At 31.1% G+C, this 22762-nt stretch overlaps 1 protein-coding gene across 1 annotated transcript; it reads right to left on the reverse strand.

The window, feature by feature from the left end:
* Window positions 1–3924: 3924 nt before the first annotated feature.
* LOC140053889 (unconventional myosin-VI-like) lies at window positions 3925–22201 on the reverse strand. Its single transcript, XM_072098625.1, has 28 exons — window positions 22151–22201; window positions 21353–21499; window positions 21203–21272; window positions 17156–17229; window positions 16869–16998; window positions 16617–16722; window positions 15952–16108; window positions 15637–15801; window positions 15454–15534; window positions 14869–15049; window positions 14455–14599; window positions 14101–14350; window positions 13841–13913; window positions 13612–13736; window positions 13367–13462; window positions 11569–11730; window positions 10987–11119; window positions 10592–10722; window positions 10271–10478; window positions 10027–10179; window positions 9842–9924; window positions 9423–9667; window positions 9167–9304; window positions 8892–8987; window positions 8626–8744; window positions 6334–6471; window positions 5810–6019; window positions 3925–5343 (listed from the first exon to the last, which is right to left on the reverse strand). Exons 2-28 carry the CDS (start codon window positions 21470–21472, stop codon window positions 5150–5152), a joined length of 3783 nt encoding a protein of 1260 aa, XP_071954726.1. The 5' UTR covers window positions 21473–21499; window positions 22151–22201; the 3' UTR covers window positions 3925–5149.
* Window positions 22202–22762: the final 561 nt, after the last annotated feature.

The raw sequence follows: 22762 nt of genomic DNA on the forward strand, positions 1-22762 counted from the left end.
GTTCGTCTAAAGCTTGGAGTCTCTCGTGATGATCTGTAGTGTTTAAATGACCAAAAAAATGGCGTACTTCCTCTATTAATTCAACATCATGCAAACTGCTACTGCTGCTGTCTGTCACTGCTTCTGATATTTCTGCCATCTAAGGAACTGTCCATTTATACAACCTGCAAGAAAAATGATAGTACCATAAATATTCATTGTCTTAAAAAAGATTATTATTATTATTATTAATATGAGTGATGCAAAGGAACAAGAACAGGTGTAGATATCTAATGTGTAAACTATCATACCAGATAAATTATATTAAAGTAGTTTCTCATTAAGAAATACTGTACGTTATAAATTGTTACTTCCCTGTAGGATTGTACTACTGTAGTACTAGTACTATTAACATTTGACCACCTGGATTAAGTTCTTTCATATTCCTAATTACATTGGGTTATTTCTTAATAATGCATTTTCGATGATACCCTCAAACTGTGACTGTCATTTGACTACTGTATAAGTAAATATTGTAGAAAGATCTGATTTGATTCAAATTAGATTTGTTTTGACAATATGTATGTCCAAGGACCAGGTATTGTAGTAGCTTTATTTCAATAACAAAATATGATTTAACAATTGAAAACTTAATGTTCTTGATAAAGCATAACATTTTTATTTGTAATTGAAGCATGAAAATTAATTTATAATTAGGATAATTTTAAAGTGGACAATTTAATGGGGGTTAACAATGAAATTTCTGTTTTATTATTATTATTATTTTCTTACTAAAAATATTCATTATTATATGGTATGTTCATTCTATTTTGTTTGTAAATATCTGATTACAAATCCATTCTATCATCTTGATTGTGCAATGTCAATAATGCATCACTTTACATTGATTCTTCTTGTTACAGGATGCACAGAAATTAAAATACATTGCAGCTTACATGATAAGACAGATGAAACTATAAATCATTTTCTTATGTTACTTGACTGTAGTATTTTTTTTACTATCTGTATGCTAGCATAGACTAGAGATACTGAGGAATAATATCTGATCTTTTTAATTTAGAATACTTCACAGTATATGTTCCACCCAGTTTGATAAAAAAAATCAGGATTATATAATTCGTCAGTTATTATATAATAAATTGCAAAGTGAAGTTTTACTTTTAAAACTGTAATTTTTAATTGCACGAGTTGTGCTAGGCCAATATAAAGATAATAATTTAAATAAACACATGTGTTACTATGAATATGATTACGTATTAAAGACTGAATGATTTACTTTTCTCTACTTAAGCGCTGAGTGCAAGATATTTGTTTTGGTATTAATAAGACCTCATCAAAGTATTTAGATTATTATTGATTCTTGATATAATATTGATATAAAGTTTGCGGTACACCACGTGTGTTAGTTCTAAAAACAACTGTTGAGTGAGTTTCTCGACGTTTCGATCAATGTACTTTGATCGTCCTCAGGAGTGAGAATGATTGATTCTTTGAATTTATTTTGTTTCAAAGAATCTTTTTGCCCCTAATTTGACACTTCGTCATCCATCATCTGCATCACTGTCACTGACACCGCTGTCGATAGCTACTGTAAGACTTGTTTGTAGTAGTGGTTTAGGATAGGTAGATCATGGAGGTATTTATACCTCCATGGGTAGATAATAAGTTAGGCCTAACAACGAAATCGAATTCGCTAGGGCTAGCCTCCTAACTAAGGCCTAGCTTGACTTGCCTACCTCCTTATCTAGTAGATGGCCTAGGCCTAGGATGGACTCTAGGTAGGCCTAGAAAATAGAATAGACAGGAGGCCCAGCGTGTCCATCATTTGAACATTATTTCAATAAATTTATAAAACCATACTTACATGTAACGTTTGCAGATGCTTCTTGTATGTTTTCGACGTTTATTAATCAATGCATGCATAAGCAAAATAGTAATTCTAATTTAGGTTATTATCACTGACACTAGCCTCTGGTATGTGTATGCTTGATCTTGATCTCTCGATCGTTTGGCGTGTGGTGGGAGAGAGGAGGCGAGGCCTGGGCCGCCGCTCGATCATAGAGAGCTAGCTGATCGGATCGCGCGAGAGATCGAGATATCTTTCTCTCGAGGAGAAAGCGTGTAAAGGTTAAAGGTTACAAACACACCCCCAAAATTGACAAATCATGGAATAGAATTGCATCATGGAAAATTCTGGTTAATGTGCATTCATGTGTGAAGTATCGGCAAAAAACGTTTCGTATGGATGCCATTTAACAATCATATCTATATCAATTCAAGCCGATAAAACCAGGGATGTATAAAATACCTCCCTGATCAAATATTCATACAGAAATCCAAAATTTCCAAATAAGTATTATTACCAAAACAACAACTATTTTTGGGAGCGTGTCCTATAATAACAGTCCTAAATAGGCCTATAGTATTACATAGAGCATATTATATAGAGATATTTATACTAGTGAACGTTCACTATAATTCTCTATGCATAGAGATATTAATAATATCTCTATGAGTATTAATACTTACTAATTAATTTTTTCATAAAATCAAATTATCAAAATTTTTCATTAAAACACATGATCTCTTTGATCCTTGTATACATTTTCAAATATGTAATAATTTAGGTACAGCTTAAAATGGCCAGCTTCTGTAACATAAATAATATGCAATGGTATCTATTTTTTTATTTGTTTTTTTTTTAAAGGTAATTTTGAACCTTGCCGCAAAATAACGCATGGAAACAATTGTTAACAAAATTAATAAATTTTTACGACGAATAACGTTTGCATCAATTTATTGCAACAACCAATCACATATACCTTATAGTAGTATGTTACATAAATTATTATACCTCGTAACGCCTGGTCAGTTGGCATCTTTGCTAATTGTATTGGTTTAATTTGGAATGCATTAGATATCTTGACAATTATCCAGTCAGAATTTTATCAAATTAGTTCAGGGTTGCTGATTAACAGACTTGCAACAACACCAACACTGGCTAATCTTAGCATGAACTTAATATAAAATGGTCTCATTATTTCAGGTTGCTGATTAACAGACCTGCAGCAATACCAACATCTTAGCATGAACTTAATATAAAATGGTCTAATTACTCAGTACTGCGTGTGTTAAAATATGAAGATCTTTTCAATATTTAACAAGATTTGATATTGAATGTTTATATAGTAGTTGTTGCTATAATTGATTAACTGTGTGGGTGACACTTTGAAGCATTGCTATATTCAAACTATAAGCATCAACTATAAGCATCAACTATAAGCATCAACTATAAGCATCAACTATAAGCATCAACTATTATAAGCATCAACTATAAGCATCAACTATAAGCATCAAAGCATATCTATCTTTGAGTTCATATGCCAACATGTTTAGCTAGTATTGTCTCGTCCTGTGCTTCAATTATGTTTGTATCATTTATTAATTATTTTGTTAAGGTGGCCAAATACTGTACAAGCTTTGCTCTTTTTTGGTCATCCTTCCATTTTTGCATTTATTCATTACACTTGTTTATATTGGAAAATAAAACTGAAATTGAAAAAAAAAAATTAAACTATAAGCATCAACTATAAGCATCAACCATAAATCATAATGGAACTACATTTTATTATGATATAATAGAGATTTGCAGCGCCCAGAAATATGGAGCCATAAATTATAGTGTGATATTGCTTAGAGAATGCAACCTTATAATCAAAAGGATTCACTTCACTTGAGTACCTAGAGAATGCAACCTTATAATCAAAAGGATTCACTTCACTTGAGTACCACAGAGCCCTAATAAATATTTAGAACTAAGGGACCTTCTCTCATCCCTTTTCATAATAGGCCACTGAGTCAAAGGTGATTCTCAATATAAAATCCTAGAGGGTATTAAAAACACAAGAAACAGATACACTAGTCCTATGTGTCTATATAAATTTATCTACTTGAATTAAATACAAATAAAAAAAAACATCAAAATTTAATATAATTTGATATATTTTGTGATTTAAATTAAATTGATGTAGTGCCCACATCTAAACAGCAAAGCACAAACATGTCTACCTTACACTTACAAAACCTGTGTATAGAACACAATACAGTACATTTCTTTCATTAAACGCTGATTAATTAATTATACCTCCACCCAAGTTTTACTAATTAAAACAAACAACAAATAATAACTAAAAATGTATGTTCTCATTCTCCGACTAAAAAAAAGTAAATATCTATAAAGGAGAGAATCATATCATTATTTCCTTAATATTTGGTCTTATGTATGCATGCCTATCCAGCAGAAATATTGTATTGCAAAAAAACAACAGCATTTTAAGCTTTAAATAAACTGCTCTTAACATTTTGATTTCAACTGCTACGACAGAACATTAACAATATATTATTCTAATGAATATTAATATTAGAAAGTTAAAATTAATATAAATTTTATGAAATAAAATATTTGATTGCAAAAATTACTTGGAATGATGTGATGCAAAATCAAAAGACATTAACTACTTATTACTATCTATTTGAAAATATATCTAAGCTGAAAGACTTAAGTTAACTGGTAAGAAAGGAATGTTATTTCATGATTGTCAAATTATTCAACCAATTCAAGTACCAAGTATTGCAAAGCTTAACATTATTTCATTCTTGGAATGTAACTAACTTATTTATTCTACATTTTTAGAAACATACAGATTATAATTTGCATAATTATTCTAATTTTGCCACACAAATGCGTAGCTAACAAAGTTCATAAATTGAACCCTGTTGTATTGTATCGTAAAATGCGTAGCTAACAAAGTTCATTGAACCCTGTTGTATTGTATCATAAAATCTAATATTTATTTAGTTTCCATATAATTACAAACATTCTCACTATTAAGCTACATGTCAGAAAACAACATAGTTAAGCTACTTGTCAGAACACCACATAGTTATATATTTTATATAGATTATATCAGTACAAATTCAAACAAATGAAATACAGTACATATATGTAAAATACTGGGCAATCATTACATCATATTGATGATAAACTAATTAAGTTCTGAAAAAACAGCGAACCAAGACAAAAAGAGACTCGTATTCAAACCCAGTATGAAACAATATCTTTTAGTGAAATCTTTGACTAAGTATATACTTATTTTCCTTGGAGTTTATTAGTAGCGTATGTTTGCCTAGCTTGTTTATTGTTGATTGCTATTAATAGATAGTTAGTGCCCCCATGTTTATCCCATTCATATTCAAATTCTTTTTCTAAAATCTCAGCATTTTTCTTGTTAGTCAGACCAGTTTCCAATAAGCTCAGCTCACACATCTGTAGGTCGTCTTTCCCTATAAAGTAAATGGGAGACAATTAGATACATACAGTGCAATGCTGCGCAACTAGAGGGTCAAATCCAGCACAATCACAGTTAACCCTAACCCTAACCCTAACACATCTGTAGGTCGTCTTTCCCTATAAAGTAAATGGGAGACAATTAGATACATACAGTACAATGCTGGGCAACTAGAGGGTCAAATCCAGCACAATCACAGTTCAAAAAGTGAGCCACCATTTAGAGAGGCATAATTGAATATGGCTGTATCACATCGGCCAATCAGATAACTCATTAAGCAGTCTTACTACAATACGCCTCAGCATGTTGAGCGTATATTAACATATTCTCGTTGAGGTCAGCAATGTATAATCATTTTTTGATTCAAGGAATAAATGTTGCCGGAAAATGGAAACTGTGTAAGTACAATTTTATATGACAAAAGTTTGATTGATTTGTTTTGCTTGTATTCCAAGCCTTACCTGCAACAAGCAATACAGGAACTTTGTCAGGATGTAATTCCATTTGTCTTGCAATAAATTCTCCATCAAAATGAGCATACCACATCCCTTTCTTTCGGAGGGTGGGATCACCGCTCTTGTCACTGGGTCTCATAAATGGAACCCGGAAGTAGCGCTGCGCCATTTTGTCTCCTGGTTTTTTCTTTTGTGGTAACGGCGGTGGTGGAGAAGCTATTAAGACATACAGATAAAACATTATCTATGATATGCATGGTATTGGTGACATACAATAATTAATACGCAGTCATTAAGAAGGAGCCAAAAAACTGAGTGCATGATGTAGATTGAATGCATTTATTTATAGGTCTATACATCATCCAATTTAATGAATATATCAACCGCTTTGATAAAAATCTATTCTGTATTATAGCCCTGGTAATTTAGTTACTCTCTTAACATTATAAAATACTTATCTTGGTAGACACAAGACTGATCTTAATTAATTGAAGGAAAAGCTGCTTTAATGAAATTAAAACTCTAATTACCATTTTGGATTGCTTCGGGAGCACGTGCTGTAGTTGGCTCCGGTTCAGCAGTGTTTTTCTTGTTCTTTGACTTCCATTTCTGGTACACTTTCAAACGACGATGAAATTCCTCTCGACATGCGCTCAACAAATCTACATCTTTTTTTATAACAAAAAAATACATTATTTATTATACACATTAATTTGCGCAAGAGCCACAGGGAAAAATCAATAAATTACACACTCATCAGAGGGAATTGAAAACATGGAAATTAAAGAGAATAGTTGTCAAAGCACATTATAAAGCACATTATAAAGCACATTATAAAGCACATTATAAAGCACATTATAAAGCACATTATAAAGCATGGGATAATAGAGTAAAGAATGTAATTCAATAGATTGATAACTAACATAGAAGAATTCAATTACTAATAGATTGATAACTAACATAGAAGAATTCAATTACTAATAGATTGATAACTAACATAGAAGAATTCAATTACTAATAGATTGATAACTAACATAGAAGAATTCAATTACTAATAGATTGATAACTAACATAGAAGAATTCAATTACTAATAGATTGATAACTAACATAGAAGAATTCAATTACTAATAGATTGATAACTAACATAGAGGAATTCAATTACTAATAGATTGATAACTAACATAGAAGAATTCAATTACTAATAGATTGATAACTAACATAGAAGAATTCAATTACTAATAGATTGATAACTAACAGAAGAATTCAATTACTAATAGATTGATAACTAACATAGAAGAATTCAATTACTAACAGATTGATAACTAACATAGAAGAATTCAATTACTAATAGATTGATAACTAACATAGAAGAATTCAATTACTAATAGATTGATAACTAACATAGAGGAATTCAATTACTAATAGATTGATAACTAACATAGAAGAATTCAATTACTAATAGATTGATAACTAACATAGAAGAATTCAATTACTAATAGATTGATAACTAACATAGAAGAATTCAATTACTAACAGATTGATAACTAACATAGAAGAATTCAATTACTAATAGATTGATAACTAACATAGAAGAATTCAATTACTAATAGATTGATAACTAACATAGAAGAATTCAACTACTAATAGATTGATAACTAACATAGAAGAATTCAATTACTAATAGATTGATAACTAACATAGAAGAATTCAATTACTAATAGATTGATAACTAACATAGAAGAATTCAATTACTAATAGATTGATAACTAACATAGAAGAATTCAATTACTAATAGATTGATAACTAACATAGAAGAATTCAATTACTAATAGATTGATAACTAACATAGAAGAATTCAACTACTAATAGATTGATAACTAACATAGAAGAATTCAATTACTAATAGATTGATAACTAACATAGAAGAATTCAACTACTAATAGATTGATAACTAACATAGAAGAATTCAATTACTAATAGATTGATAACTAACATAGAAGAATTCAATTACTAATAGATTGATAACTAACATAGAAGAATTCAATTACTAATAGATTGATAATTAACATAGAAGAATTCAACTACTAATAGATTGATAACTAACATAGAAGAATTCAATTACTAATAGATTGATAACTAACATAGAAGAATTCAATTACTAATAGATTGATAACTAACATAGAAGAATTCAATTACTAATAGATTGATAACTAACATAGAAGAATTCAATTACTAATAGATTGATAACTAACATAGAAGAATTCAACTACAAATAGATTGATAACTAACATAGAAGAATTCAACTACTAACAGATTGATAACTAACATAGTAGAATTCAATTACTAATAGATTGATAACTAACATAGAAGAATTCAACTACTAATAGATTGATAACTAACATAGAAGAATTCAATTAATAATAGATTGATAACTAACATAGAAGAATTCAATTACTAATAGATTGATAACTAACATAGAGGAATTCAATTACTAATAGATTGATAACTAACATAGAAGAATTCAATTACTAATAGAACTGATAACTAACATAGAAGAATTCAATTACTAATAGATTGATAACTAACATAGAGGAATTCAATTACTAATAGATTGATAACTAACATAGAAGAATTCAATTACTAATAGATTGATAACTAACATAGAAGAATTCAATTACTAATAGAAACATTTGAATCAATCAGTAATTCATCATCATTTTAAAGATTGTACTTCATTGAAACAATCCACAAATTTTGAAAATAAAATAATGTCCTTAAACGAAGAACAAAAATTAAAAAATAATTTGTTGTAGGTGCTTACCATTACATGTGTTGATAGTATCCCGCAACTCTGCATACTTCCATTTAGAGAGATCATATGTTTTGTCTGACCGTTGCACAAGAGGAGTACGAGCAGGGATTGCAGTCGCAACCTCTTCTCTGAATCAAAATAAATCGGAAAGTTAATCTTAGTTTTTGCATTATCATTACAGTTCCATTTTTGTTTGCGATTCCTTACCCAATAGGCTGGATGTTTCAATTTACACAGACATTTCAAGATAAATAAAAAGTTAATAATTTACTTACCTGACTTGAGCAACTTCTTCAGTAACTGTAACCTGGGAATTACTCTCTTGTGAAAGTCGCTGCGCCATTTCGAAATCAAGACGCTCTTGTTCTTGTCTGTAAAAAGTTTTAAAAGATATTAATTGCTGTTCTGCCTCATTGAATATATTTAAATAAATATAAACATTCATCGTTTTTGTATTATCCCAGAAAATTCTTCATCATTACATTGAGTTACCTGTATATGTAATTAGGATAACAATACCCTGGTAAGGATCAAAAAGAAAAAAACTAACTTTTTACGAAGATCTTCCAGCAACTTCTTCTCTTCGAATATTTTCTTTTTTTCTTCTTCCAGCTTTTTTCTTTCCTCTCTGAGTGCTTTCAAATTCATTGCCTCTTCTTCTTTCCTTCTCTTTTCTATTTCTTCTTTTCTAAAAGTACATTTATTTAAAGTCAAGATCTATGAAATAACTATCCAAAGGTCCAAAAACCAAACAACAAAAAACAAAAATATGAATAATATGGACATAAAAAATGTGATAAACTTACTTCTTTTTAGCTTCTGCTTCTTCCTTCTTCTTCTTTTCTCTCTCTTCTTCTTCTGCTTTTCGTTTCCTTTCTTCTTCTTCCCTTTTCTTCTTTTCTCTTTCCATTTCTTCTTGTAGTTTTTTAAGACGAATCTGTTCCGCTTCTTTTGCTTTTTTCTTTGACATTAACTCCTTAAGTTGCTTGGTCACTTTGTTTGCCATATCTATATACAACTTGTCCATCTGTTGTCTTTTCATAACAGTAGTCTATAATATAATATTAAACATAGTTTGTAGTAAATAACAAAATAATGTTCTAGTTTTACCACACTAAACAACCCCAGACAAGCAGAATGGACAACTGAATCATTCATAGTGAAAAACACCTAATGTTTTCAACCACTTCAAACTAAACTTTTTAGCAAAACTCAATTACCCTACCTTGATTCCTCTGATCAAATCATCAAGTGAGGTACGAATGCTTTTAACCTGTTTTGAGACTTTATCATCTTTCATTTGCTTAGCTAAAAAAAAGCAATATCATATTAGTCATAATTGAAAAATCAACCTACTGGGAGCATTTTTGGTCCAAAAAAAATGTCTTAAATATTTTTAATTTCACTTACCAACATCTTCCATTTTAACAATTTCCGAGTATAGTGTTTGTACTTGACGTAAAGCCCTATAGCGTGGTCTATGACGTCGAACTGCCAAGAACATTCGTATAGTACTCTGCATCTTTAGCAGAGCTCTTCGCCGATACAAAATCTTGTTTTTTACTGTTGACAAATGGAATTAGTGATGTGAATCAGGCCAAAGAACATTTGCAAAAGAAATAATTTAAGAAATGATTCTTGTAAATAAACTTACATTTTAAGACCATTAAAGTTCCCCACTGAGCTTTCTTCCAACGTGCACAGATCAACCATCGATGTACCTTCTTGATTAACACACGCAGGTTTTCAGGATCAGATTTCATCATCTGGTCAAATTCATAGAATTTACCAGAACGGAAAAATACTTTAGTGACACCAAAGCGATAGTCTTGGTCACTAAGGCCCAATGCATGGAACAAAGCCTAAAAAAGATTAAAATTTGTTAATCATATGTCCAGTGCATATATAAATCTGTTGGAAGGCAGGATAAAACAATGTTGTATTGGCAGATGGATAAATGAATCTATAGCCTTACCTTACAAAACAATCTTGGATCAAGTCTCAGCAAATTCTGAGGCATGTAACGTTTGTACATTTCATAAAGATCATGAAATGAAGCTCTTGATGGGAAACCACCTTGCATCAGATTCAACACAGAAACCATCCCTAAACAAAATTAAACAAATAAAAAAAGCAATAGTTATACTTATTGAATCTAGTCTTGTCTTGCTGAAAACAAGTCAAAACGTTGCACACGTACGTATTCATAAATGGTTTAACCGAAAAAATTATATAACAATAGTTCATTCTTATATAGCACTCTACAAGCAAGCTTCTCTAAGAAAAAATGAACTATTATATACAGATATGTATATGATTTTGGTATTGAGGATATATAAATTGAAGAAGACAATACAAAATGCTACTGACCAGCACATTGAAGTTGACTAAGGATCTGAGTGCCTTCAAAGAGGTTGTCAACCAGCTTGTTATTTGGCTTGATACATCTCACAAATGATGATCCAGTACCTCTCAGTTTCTCCATCAATGTGTTCAGTTGAACCTACATCATTACATAGTTTGTATTTTTATTTATTGTTCTATCGTCTTAAAGTGGGTCAAATAACACTATTTCTTTCTTTTTTGAATTCACCGATTTACAAGTTTTAAATATAAATAATCTTGATTACAAATTCACTTTTGGTATCAGGGTCACCTGATTTACTTTATCTTAGTTTATTTATCAAACTCAAAAGACACACATACTAGAAAAAAAGTGCCAATAAAGGAAGAAGCTACAGAAACAGGTGAGTAGATGGTAGGGTTTTTTCTACATTTTTTTTACTGATTAATAAAAAGTTTTTAAATATTTAGATACATATAGATACACAATATTTACATCATATTTCATTACTGTATTACTGGAATTTCAGTGAATTTCTTTTAAGTTCAATTAATACATAATAATTATTATATTGTTTGAACTGATGGTATAATGTACTAAGCACTCACCTTGAACTTGTTTCCAACACTATCGAAAGCAAGTTTTTGGATTGATTTAGTCTTGTTGTCAGCTTTTGGAAACAATTGTTTACTAAACGGATCTTGACTCTCATTTAGCAACATTTGAAGTGATGAATGCAAAGCGTCATTATTCTTTTCAATGAATTCAGCCTAAAATAAATATTTACATATTGGAACATCTTTTTGTACTTTTAATTACCTAATACATATCCATTTAACAGTTCTGAACTGTAAATGTCTTGCTTTATTTCAGTTTGTATATATGTTCTATAAAGGGGTATAAATCATGCAGGTCTTTCCACCATGGCATAACAGATAAATAAATGATATGTTTGTGAATTAAAGGGGTATAAATCATGCAGGTCTTTCCACCATGGCATAACAGATAAATAAATGATATGTTTGTGAATTAAAGGGGTATAAATCATGCAGGTCTTTCCACCATGGCATAACAGATAAATAAATGATATGTTTGTGAATTAAAGGGGTATAAATCATGCAGGTCTTTCCACCATGGCATAACAGATAAATAAATGATATTTTTGTGAATTAAAAAAAAAGAGAAAACCTATGATAGAAATGATTTGTTATGAAAGGTAAAGTAAGTACATAGAGGGAATACTAACCGTTTGGTAGCAGACAGCACCAGCAAAGGTAAAGTAAGTACATAGAGGGAATACTAACCGTTTGGTAGCAGACAGCACCAGCAAAGGTAAAGTAAGTACATAGAGGGAATACTAACCGTTTGGTAGCACACAGCACCAGCAAAGGTAAAGTAAGTACATAGAGGGAATACTAACCGTTTGGTAGCACACAGCACCAGCAAAGGTAAAGTAAGTACATAGAGGGAATACTAACCGTTTGGTAGCACACAGCACCAGCAAAGGTAAAGTAAGTACATAGAGGGAATACTAACCGTTTGGTAGCACACAGCACCAGCAAAGGTAAAGTAAGTACATAGAGGGAATACTAACCGTTTGGTAGCACACAGCACCAGCAAAGGTAAAGTAAGTACATAGAGGGAATACTAACCGTTTGGTAGCACACAGCACCAGCAAAGATAAAGTAAGTACATAGAGGGAATACTAACCGTTTGGTAGCAGACAGCACCAGCAAAGGTAAAGTAAGTACATAGAGGGAATACTAACCGTTTGGTAGCACACAGCACCAGCAAAGGTAAAGTAAGTACATAGAGGGAATACTAACCGTTTGGTAGCAGACAGCACCAGCAAAGGTAAAGTAAGTACATAGAGGGAATACTAACCGTTTGGTAGCACACAGCACCAGCAAAGGTAAAGTAAGTACATAGAGGGAATACTAACCGTTTGGTAGCAGACAGCACCAGCAAAGGTAAAGTAAGTACATAGAGGGAATACTAACCGTTTGGTAGGACACAGCACCAGCAAAGGTAAAGTAAGTACATAGAGGGAATACTAACCGTTTGGTAGCACACAGCACCAGCAAAGGTAAAGTAAGTACATAGAGGGAATACTAACCGTTTGGTAGCAGACAGCACCAGCAAAGGTAAAGTAAGTACATAGAGGGAATACTAACCGTTTGGTAGCACACAGCACCAGCAAAGGTAAAGTAAGTACATAGAGGGAATACTAACCGTTTGGTAGCACACAGCACCAGCAAAGGTAAAGTAAGTACATAGAGGGAATACTAACCGTTTGGTAGCACACAGCACCAGCAAAGGTAAAGTAAGTACATAGAGGGAATACTAACCGTTTAGTAGCACACAGCACCAGCAAAGGTAAAGTAAGTACATAGAGGGAATACTAACCGTTTGGTAGCAGACAGCACCAGCAAAGTGACGTATAAGAAATCCCTCGTCATCACGTACATTACGGTGCGCAGTCAGTTTGGATTTCCTTGGAATCTAAAAGGAAATTCAATCATTATTGTAATCTGATTGTAAATGTTCATCTGGTTTGTAATTAACAATGTGTCAGTGTTTACCATCTATTTTTGTAATTTGTACCATAGGTAAAAATATATTTCTTTTATAGTAAAATAAAGTAAACTTACAGCTAATCTGAAATGTGAGCTGTGTTTCTGGTGGACTGTGTGCGTAAAGTTATTAGGACTAGCTCGCGGAAGTTTGCTTTCTTCATCCAGTAGTTCTAGAATACCCATTTTACTTTCAATCAAATCTACAAAATAACAGACACAAAAATAAAATAACAAATATTTCTTAATTAAACATTAAAATATATCTAATTAAAACTAAACATTATTCATGGATGTATGTGATTACCTATACAATCTTGGTTGTCGGTAAATGTGACAGCATTTACACCAAGACCTTCTTTCTCATACAATTCTTGCTCCTAAAAGTAAGAAAAATTGATAAAAATCATAATGTACTTAAAACAATCATTATTTGAATTTACTGTGAAACATATAGAAATGCTTTTATGATATTCTTCAACAAAGAGTTCTAGCATGGACCTATAAATTAGTAGGTCCATAATTATAGGAAACAATAAAGAGAAGAGACAAGAAATAAACACACACCTCTTTTAGGACTCTAAGATTAAAGAACTGTTGAAGTTTTTCATTACAATAGTTGATACAAAACTGTTCAAAACTGTTGAGGGCAAAGTATTCAAATCCTGCAATGTCCAATACACCAATGAAATGAGCCGAAGATTGGAACGGAAAGCTGTCATTGACACGTTTCACAATGTATGTAAACAGACGATCATAGATGTACTTTGCTAAGCCATTCCGTGCGTTTGAAGCCTGCTCAGCTTTTAATGGAACCCTATTAAACAAAATGTCTTATGGTAAAAAAAGCACTTTAAATAATACAATTGTAATTAATGTTTACAATTATTATATATTTATATGTTATAAACCAAATCTTACTTGATGATGGTGCCTTTCCCGCCTCCTTTAGCAGCCTGCATTACTCTTGTCACTAAACATTCACAAAGTTCATCCTTCTCTAAACCAAACAGTTTGGCTGTCATGGCAACTGCATCTTGGGAATTTGGCGAAACACAGCATCCACCTATACAAATTGAGAAAGTGTTACTTTCATTAAGAATATACCAATGGAAATGAGTCCTATAACTTAATGTGTAAATAAATGTTTTAATTATAACAATTTTAGGCAAACCTATTAGTATGTCCTAGTTAAAAAAACAAGTTTTTCAATTTTATTAAACCAAGTCATTTTTATATCCTAGAACAAAAGATTACTGATTAATGAATGTCTACTGTTATCTTTGAATTATTAATTTTTTGTAAATGTTTTGAAATGAAATAAAAAAAACATACCTTGTGTGCCATCAGAGGACTCAAATTGGATGTTTCCAAGATGAAGAACGCCGCAAGTAATGCGGAATATATCATTCTTCTCATTGTCACTAATCTTACATTTTTTCATTGCTTGTTCAACACGTTGAAAACCAATCAAATCATCCATCACTATGTCATGCAAACTACCTTTTGATTTTTGCTGAAAGATTAAAATACAACTTCTGAATTATTTATTTTTATTTATTTATTCGCTGTATACTAAATGTTTATTCGTATTCTATTCTACATATTTGAGTACAGATTAACAATATAAGAATTAAATAAATATGAGCTTAAACAAAATATACTGTCTAATATTATTATTTATAGTAAGAAATATATATATACAATTTATAGTAAAAAAATTGTAAAAGAATTTTGATTTATTAAAACGTATTAAAAAGTCAAATAAAAACCGTAAAATTATCTTCTTGTTTCCTGTTTATCATGAAAATTGAAACCAACGTAGTGTATTTATTTATGAATTTATTTCCTGAAATGAATATATAAGCATGGAGGTATACCTCCATGGTATAGTGAGCAAAAACATTGAAATGTACATACCTGCTTGCTTTTGCTTGTTTCACTGATTTTGCTTTCTGTCTCTTTGGACAGAAAATACTGGGTTGTTCCTTCTTTCATATACTGAAAATGAGAGAATAAGATTATTTATAATAGACACGCTGTATACAGTATGATGTTGTTATTATTATTATTGATAAATTCTCCACCAAACACCAGACTTACCTGGTAATCATCTGGGGTCTTAATCTTGTAAGCATTTCTTAACTGAGTTGATGCTGCTGCACAAAGGTAGTAGAATATATGGTAGTTTCTTTCACCCGGACTCTGCCAACAAACTCTTGGTTTTTCCAACAAGTAATGAGAAACATGGCCACCTACAACTTGATGCTACATAATTACAAAACAACTATGATGAAGCAATCATTAATAATGTTGTTCATAACTGTAAGATTTCTATCTGAATTTAATAAAAGTAATTAGCTAGAGGGGCAATACTACCATATTTCTAATTTGTAAGCTTCATTAAATTGTGTATACCTTGTTGCTAAAATGTATTTCAATGAACTTTCCAAATCGACTGCTGTTGTTGTTTCTAACTGTCTTGGCATTTCCAAAAGCTTCTAGTAGAGGATTGGCTGCAAGAATCTGCTGCTCAATCACACCAGCACTTTGACCATGAGATTCAGTTAGATACCTAAAGAAAAATAACAAATGTCACCAACTGAAACCATATCTTGGTTGTCTGCTCAATGACTTCTGGTAAATTCAAAACTATACCAGCTTACTGTACGTGGCATAGTTGTGTTTAGGAATTACTTGTTACTTGTTTGCATAGCTATCTCCATTATTGGGGACATTTCGCCGTCATTGACATTATGTTGACATAGCACAACAATGAGAGACGTTAATTTTGATGAGAAGGTCATGGAACACTAATTAATTTTAAAAACAACTAAAAACCTGGGACCTGTAACCCTTGGTAGGGACCCTGACGGGTACTCTCCCTCCGGGTCAAAGGGATCCCGAAACTCATCGGTGGGCAGGGGCGTTCATCTCCCTGTTCAGGACTATTCCTGATGATTACCCAACTTATTTACATTTAAAATTAAAATTAAACATCAAGAATGACTAATGAAATATAGTGAAACAGCATACATTACACACTTGGTCAATGTTTATATATAAAGGGATTCTGTTTTTACCTTAGTATATACTTGGTAGATTCAGTCTTTCCAGCACCAGACTCACCACTAACAACTATTGACTGACTCTGACGCAAAACTAACATTTCACGAAATGCTTTGTCAGCTATGGGAAATAATAGTGTTATTTATCATTATCATCATTATACAGTAATTAATAAAAACATCACATTGACAACAAACAACTGTTTTATAGTGCTATCCAATAATGTGTTCATTTGGTTGGTATATACACTAGTGTTTTACACTTACCAATAGCAAAGACATGTGGGGGTAGAACACCAAGTGATTTTCCCATATATTTCTTGATGACATCAGTAGAATAAAGTCCTTTCATCTCCTTATAAGGATTGACAGCAATCAAGATGTTTGCCACGTAAGTCTACAAAGTATATTACATTTATGAGTATATTCAGGATATGTATATTTAAAAGTCAGTTAACTTTATACTTTATCTTTTATCTCTTATTTTACATAGTTTCGTTGAAACTAATTATCAAAAAGAATTCAAAATGAATTTATGTAAAAAGATTACTTACATAGATTTCATTTTTTGCATATCGTAGACGAAGATTGTTAAGTAGTGTAGCCTCATTGAGGTACATAAGGGCACCTACAAACAAATAATATGAATTGGTTTAAATGAAAGAAATAAAGGATGAAATAAATGAAATTCAATGCTGAATAGGATATTTTAAAATGTGATTTGATTGTGAAAAGTAAATATTTAGTTAAAATTCCTCATTCTTGCTGTTACAAAAGGCAAATCAAATCATTCTTTTTATATTCACATAAAGATATGATACAATCAGAACTAGTATATATTGCCATCTCATATCCTTCATGCTATTATCACTCTACCAAGAATTATATGAATATTACAACTAAGATCCTGCTTAGTTACAGAATTGAATAGATTAATAGATTACAGAGTGTAAGGCAATACCATAAATAGTAGTACAATAGCTGTTATTATTCAAATGTATTGTATTAAATATGTCATCCTATGTAAGAAAAGCCATTCAGGTATACCAACAATGTCACTTAAAATCCTGTCCAGTTATTAAAACATTTACCGCCACTAATGAGAAAGGCATCATCAGTTTTAACGTAAAAAAATATTATACAGTATCTTTACATACTGTTTATAACAGAAATGTTGATTCAGTTGATGTATTTAATATTTTTTTTTTAATTGAAATGTTTTAATCAAGCAAAAGATGTTTGTCACATTTTGAATAAAGCAATATTATAATGCTATTGACTGTTGCCATGACAACAAATTTAAAAGGGAAATGGTTTTTTATCAGTATTATATGTAATGACCTTATTCATGACACTTCTCTTACGGTATATCAATAATGAGCTGGACAGTTAGTATACATCATTATTCATTCACTCATTATAAATAAAAAGGCAGAAAAGACAACTCAGAATTAATTACAACACAGAATACCAAAGACATCAATAATCCATGATACTAACTATTGTCACCTAAATCAAATAATGTTTCAAGTAAACAGGTCAAAATGTGGGGTATGTATTTTAGGCATGTACCATCAGACCTATCTATTATGTAATCATCACCTTTCATATTCACATACTGTATATTGTAGTAGTGGAGTTATAGTGTGTAGTTAATAGATGTTCACTCATCTACAACAAAACAGCTATTCAAACGGCAAAACAGTATTAATTGGCATTATTGCAAACAAATGTGAAGTTACAAAATATTCCTTGAAAATGGTTCATTATTTACTCTCTTTTAAGTATACAGTACAAGATAATAGGTAGGCATCAATTGACAACTCCCTAAACTAACATCCATTGATGAATTATAACAATTAGCATCGAACATGCTTGGTAATTTTTCATTTTTGACAAACCCATGTTATATCCGCTTCAAAAAGCAAGTGACACACAAATTAGCATATGAAAAAAATCCAAAAAGAATTGACTTAAACCTCAATGGTTTAACAAACTGGGCTTACAGAGCTAAGTCACTAAACTCATTATCTTTGGCTTTATCTTGATAATGTACTGGAAATAAGTGGATGACGTAGTAAAAAGCACTGATAACATGTGTATGCATGCTGAGGATTTTCTGGTAAAAATTGATGTCAATACTCGTATTAGTTTTAAGAAAAACATCCTACAAGTATTAATTAGAAATTTATAAATAGTTATAAAAGTCAAAATCATTTGTAAAACATAAGAAAATTGAATGATGGTAAAATAATTATTGACTTAAAAATGTATCATGATTTATTACTGGTGTACAGACAGTGACACATTCAAAATGACCTTGGTACACTCTTCAGATGGACCACCACCTGGAAGCTGAGTTTAAACTTACCAAAATGCAAAATTATGACGATTACTAAGAAAAGACAATATATCCAATATGATTACAGCATTAATAATCATGTTTTGGAAAGAATTGATCGTCATAAAGATCTTGGTATTATTATCGACTGTAACTTAAATTTTATTCCTCAAGTTGATGCTGCTGTTAGTCAAGCAAATAGAATGTTAGGCATGATACGTCGTAATTGCTGGTGTTTTAAAAATTCTAATACTTTAATTAATTTATATGTTTCTCTTGTCCGTCCCCATCTTGAATACTGTAGTGTTGTGTCTAATTCGTTTTCGTCTGTTCATAGTACCCGTCTTCAAAGAGTCCAAGATCGTTTTGTTCGTTTTGTGTATTCTACTTGTCACTGTCCTCCTTTGTCTGTCTCTCTTCCTTCGCTTGTCTCTCGTCGTTCTATGTTCGATCTTCAGTTTTTGTATAAATGTATGAATTCCCGTTTTAATTGTAATTTTATCTCCTTGTTTTCCTTTCATGTTAAAGCTGTTGGTTGTCGTACTCGTAATTCCAAATGTAATCTTCTTTATGTGCCGTTTTGTCGTGTTAATGTTACCAAGAATGGATTTATTTCACATATTTGTCTTCTTTTTAATAATTGTGTTGTTAAAGATAATTCTATTGATCTCTTTTTTGACCGTTATAATTGTTTTTGTAATAAAATTAGTAAAATTGTATAAATTTGTATTGCTAGATTTTAAGATTTATATATATTTTTATATGGTATAGTTTATTCCATTCTGTAAGGGGCGGGTTTCCCGCTGTTGAATGAGTTTGAATAAAATAAAAAATAAAAAAATAAATAAAATAGGTCCCTTTGGACAATTGCTTTAACAGCCCACTTTCAGCATAATCCAATTGCTTTAACAGCCCCCTTTCGGCATAATCCAATTGCTTTAACAGCCCCCTTTCAGCATAATCCAATTGCTTTAACAGTCCATTTTCAGCTAGTGTACAGTAAACAATCCAATGTCCAGCAGACTAACAATGACTGAGCAACAATCTACTTGTTAAATGTTAGAGAGCATCAGCATTCTAAATGGAATTCAAGAGGATTTCCAAGGTAGTCAACACACTAATTAGGAATTAGGCATTAAGTGCATTATTAATTTATTTAGTTAACCATTTAATAGCTTTTCATATCTAGTTTTTATCATAATCACATTTAAATATGAGAATTAAAGTACAGTGAATCAAAATTGTGAGGAAAACTGAAAACAAATTAAAACACAAATGTGTATACTACGGATGCAGGGAGCTGGTATCAATTATTTGTATACCTCCCTGCTCCATGGTGTATATTGAGTCATGATTATAGAATACCATGTGGTAAATTGATCTACAGCAGTCTCTAGTGCATAATGTACTTTGTACTCAATCATATCTTATCTCAAACAGACAAAAACAAATTTAAAATAGTGAGATTAAAATTACAACAAATCTTTCCATTATATTATATAAAAACGAGTGAAAACTTAATGGTAATAAGAGATTGTGCTTTAATTCCAACCAATGAATCTTGTGTCTTTTTTCAGTGTTTATTTAGTTAAAAGATAAAGATTTACAAATTTACATAAAATAAAAGAAACATTTTAGGGTCACATAGTACTATAAAAACGGTCTTTAATTAGGACAGCAATTGTAACTGTGTTCTTGCCGCCAGTTTAGCTTGTGCGCTATAAAAGAAATCAATAAAAGGTGCTATCATAATCACAGTATACCACCTGGATATTGATTACTATACAAAATCAAAGGCAATATCACATATTTTCTCTACAGTTTACAAATTAAACATTACAGTATTGTTTTTATCACAAATAATAATAATTTAAGTGTTTAGTTCCCAATTATTATTTGTGTTCTGTTTTACATTTGCTCATCAGTAGAATCAGACATTGTTTATTGAATATGACTGTGCTTGCACTATTTGATCTTATTCAGCTGTGGATATGAACATAGTATTAACACTATTGTACCATATACTAGTTAAAAATGGGGAGTGGATTATTAATTATCATGATTACTAATGGTTACTTACAAAAAGTAAAAACATGACCATATAAACAAAAAGAAAACTAGATAAACCAAATGAAAAAAAAAATCAAAAGGAAAACATTTAGCACAATAACAAACTATATCCTGGCAAAAAAATATGGAAATAAATCGTGGAAAGCGTAATGTCGGAATGACGTAAAAAAGGTTTAAGAAGGAGACTTACAGTTATCCTGGACAGTTTTGGAATCATCCTCTTCTGCTGGGAATACTCGATCATAGGGTGCAGAAACATGCTGAAAAAAAGCCATAATTAAGTTAACAAGAAATATGACACTGCCTGTTAAGTATTTTTAAGGGTAAGGAATATTCTTACCTTTTTTGGTGTTTTAAACGGTTCAACAGTAATCGTGTCAGTTCCAATATCAACTATTTTTCCAAGTTGAAATCCATCATCTAGATGAGGAACCCAAACTTTGCGATTTTCATCAAACATTGTTATGGGTACTGATGCGACCGACCCCTATAAATTGTAAAAAAAATAACATTTTAACAATCTCACTAATTTCAAACTCAACAAGATTTTGCCTGCCAGTTAATACTTATAATTAATGGTACAATGGGTACATGGTTAGTTAGCTGGTTGTGGTGTCAGATAAATTAGTAACGATATAAACTTTCAGCAGTATTTTGTATGGAACACAGCTATTATACACTTTTGATCATTTTGATTGTGTCGCTACCAAAATTAGAATGAGATCGACTTAAACGCTACCGATAACATCAGACAATAACAGTCATATTTAATTATTTTTTTAGTTGAGATAGTAGTTATTTAGGGTATTGGTAAGCTTTATTGCGATTCTTAAGGTGGTGAAGATCAATCACAAACGTGGTTGACGCATGTTCTGTAACTGCAATAAGTGTTGATAAAAAAAAACAGTTACTTCCGGCCGACAGATACCTTTTCTACCTGCTGTAACTGCCTGCCTTTCGCACCGGTAGAAAATGTACATACTAATTACTACTTTAGGGCTATAACTATGTAAAAAAGGTTTGTTTGAGAACTGTCAGTAGCTCAAAACTATAACTGTAATCATTTCTAGCATACAATTAATAATAGTTATTATACAATATTAGTTATTCAACGAAAAACACCTTAGACTAGCCCTACCTGTAATCAGTTTACACGGGAGTTTACACCACCTCCAGGACTTAACTTCACACACACACAGAGCTGAGAGTGGGCTGCTGTCTGACGACGATGCATTCTACTCTAGAGGGCTCACATCTCTTTTGTAACGGTACGGTTGTTTTGGTTTCCATCAGATCTGCTAAACATGTTATCAAGTTTTGAAAATGATTATGTTTTTATGAAAAGTTGGCGTTCTTTACATTTCATTTTTTTAAATTACAATTACTACTAAATGTATTAATTATTATGTGTGTAAACCATTAGTAGCCTAAAAAGCTACATAGCATCTTTTTTTCCAAGAACATTTTGCGCTATTAAATTTTGATAAATTTTTTATGAATTGAGGTTTTACCTTTTGTTTTGACCGTACAATCTTAAAATAAAATGCCAAAATCCACTGATACGCAGCATTGTCATTTTTTCAGTAATTTGCCTTTGGATTTAAAATAAAATATGTAATGACAAAAAAGATCGACGCTTCGGAACCATCATGGAACCATTCTTAAGAACAAATGAGTACCATTAGCACCAAGGGTGACAATAAATACTAAACTATAAATAATGATTTATGTTCGTAATATGCACATGTCT

This window comes from Antedon mediterranea, chromosome 7 (assembly GCF_964355755.1).
Source record: "Antedon mediterranea chromosome 7, ecAntMedi1.1, whole genome shotgun sequence".
Classification (NCBI taxonomy): Eukaryota; Metazoa; Echinodermata; class Crinoidea; order Comatulida; family Antedonidae; genus Antedon; species Antedon mediterranea.

What these genes read in the sequence shown, in the direction of transcription:
- LOC140053889 (XM_072098625.1), bottom strand. Translation starts at nt 21,472, where the DNA reads ATGTTTGATGAAAATCGCAAAGTTTGGGTTCCTCATCTAGATGATGGA. An exon ending in CAAAACTGTCCAGGATAACT is followed by an intron (nt 17,230 to 21,202) that starts GTAAGTCTCCTT and finishes ATTTGTTTGTAG; the next exon opens with GTGCCCTTATGTACCTCAAT. An exon ending in ATTTGATCAGAGGAATCAAG is followed by an intron (nt 9,668 to 9,841) that starts GTAGGGTAATTG and finishes ATTATATTATAG; the next exon opens with ACTACTGTTATGAAAAGACA.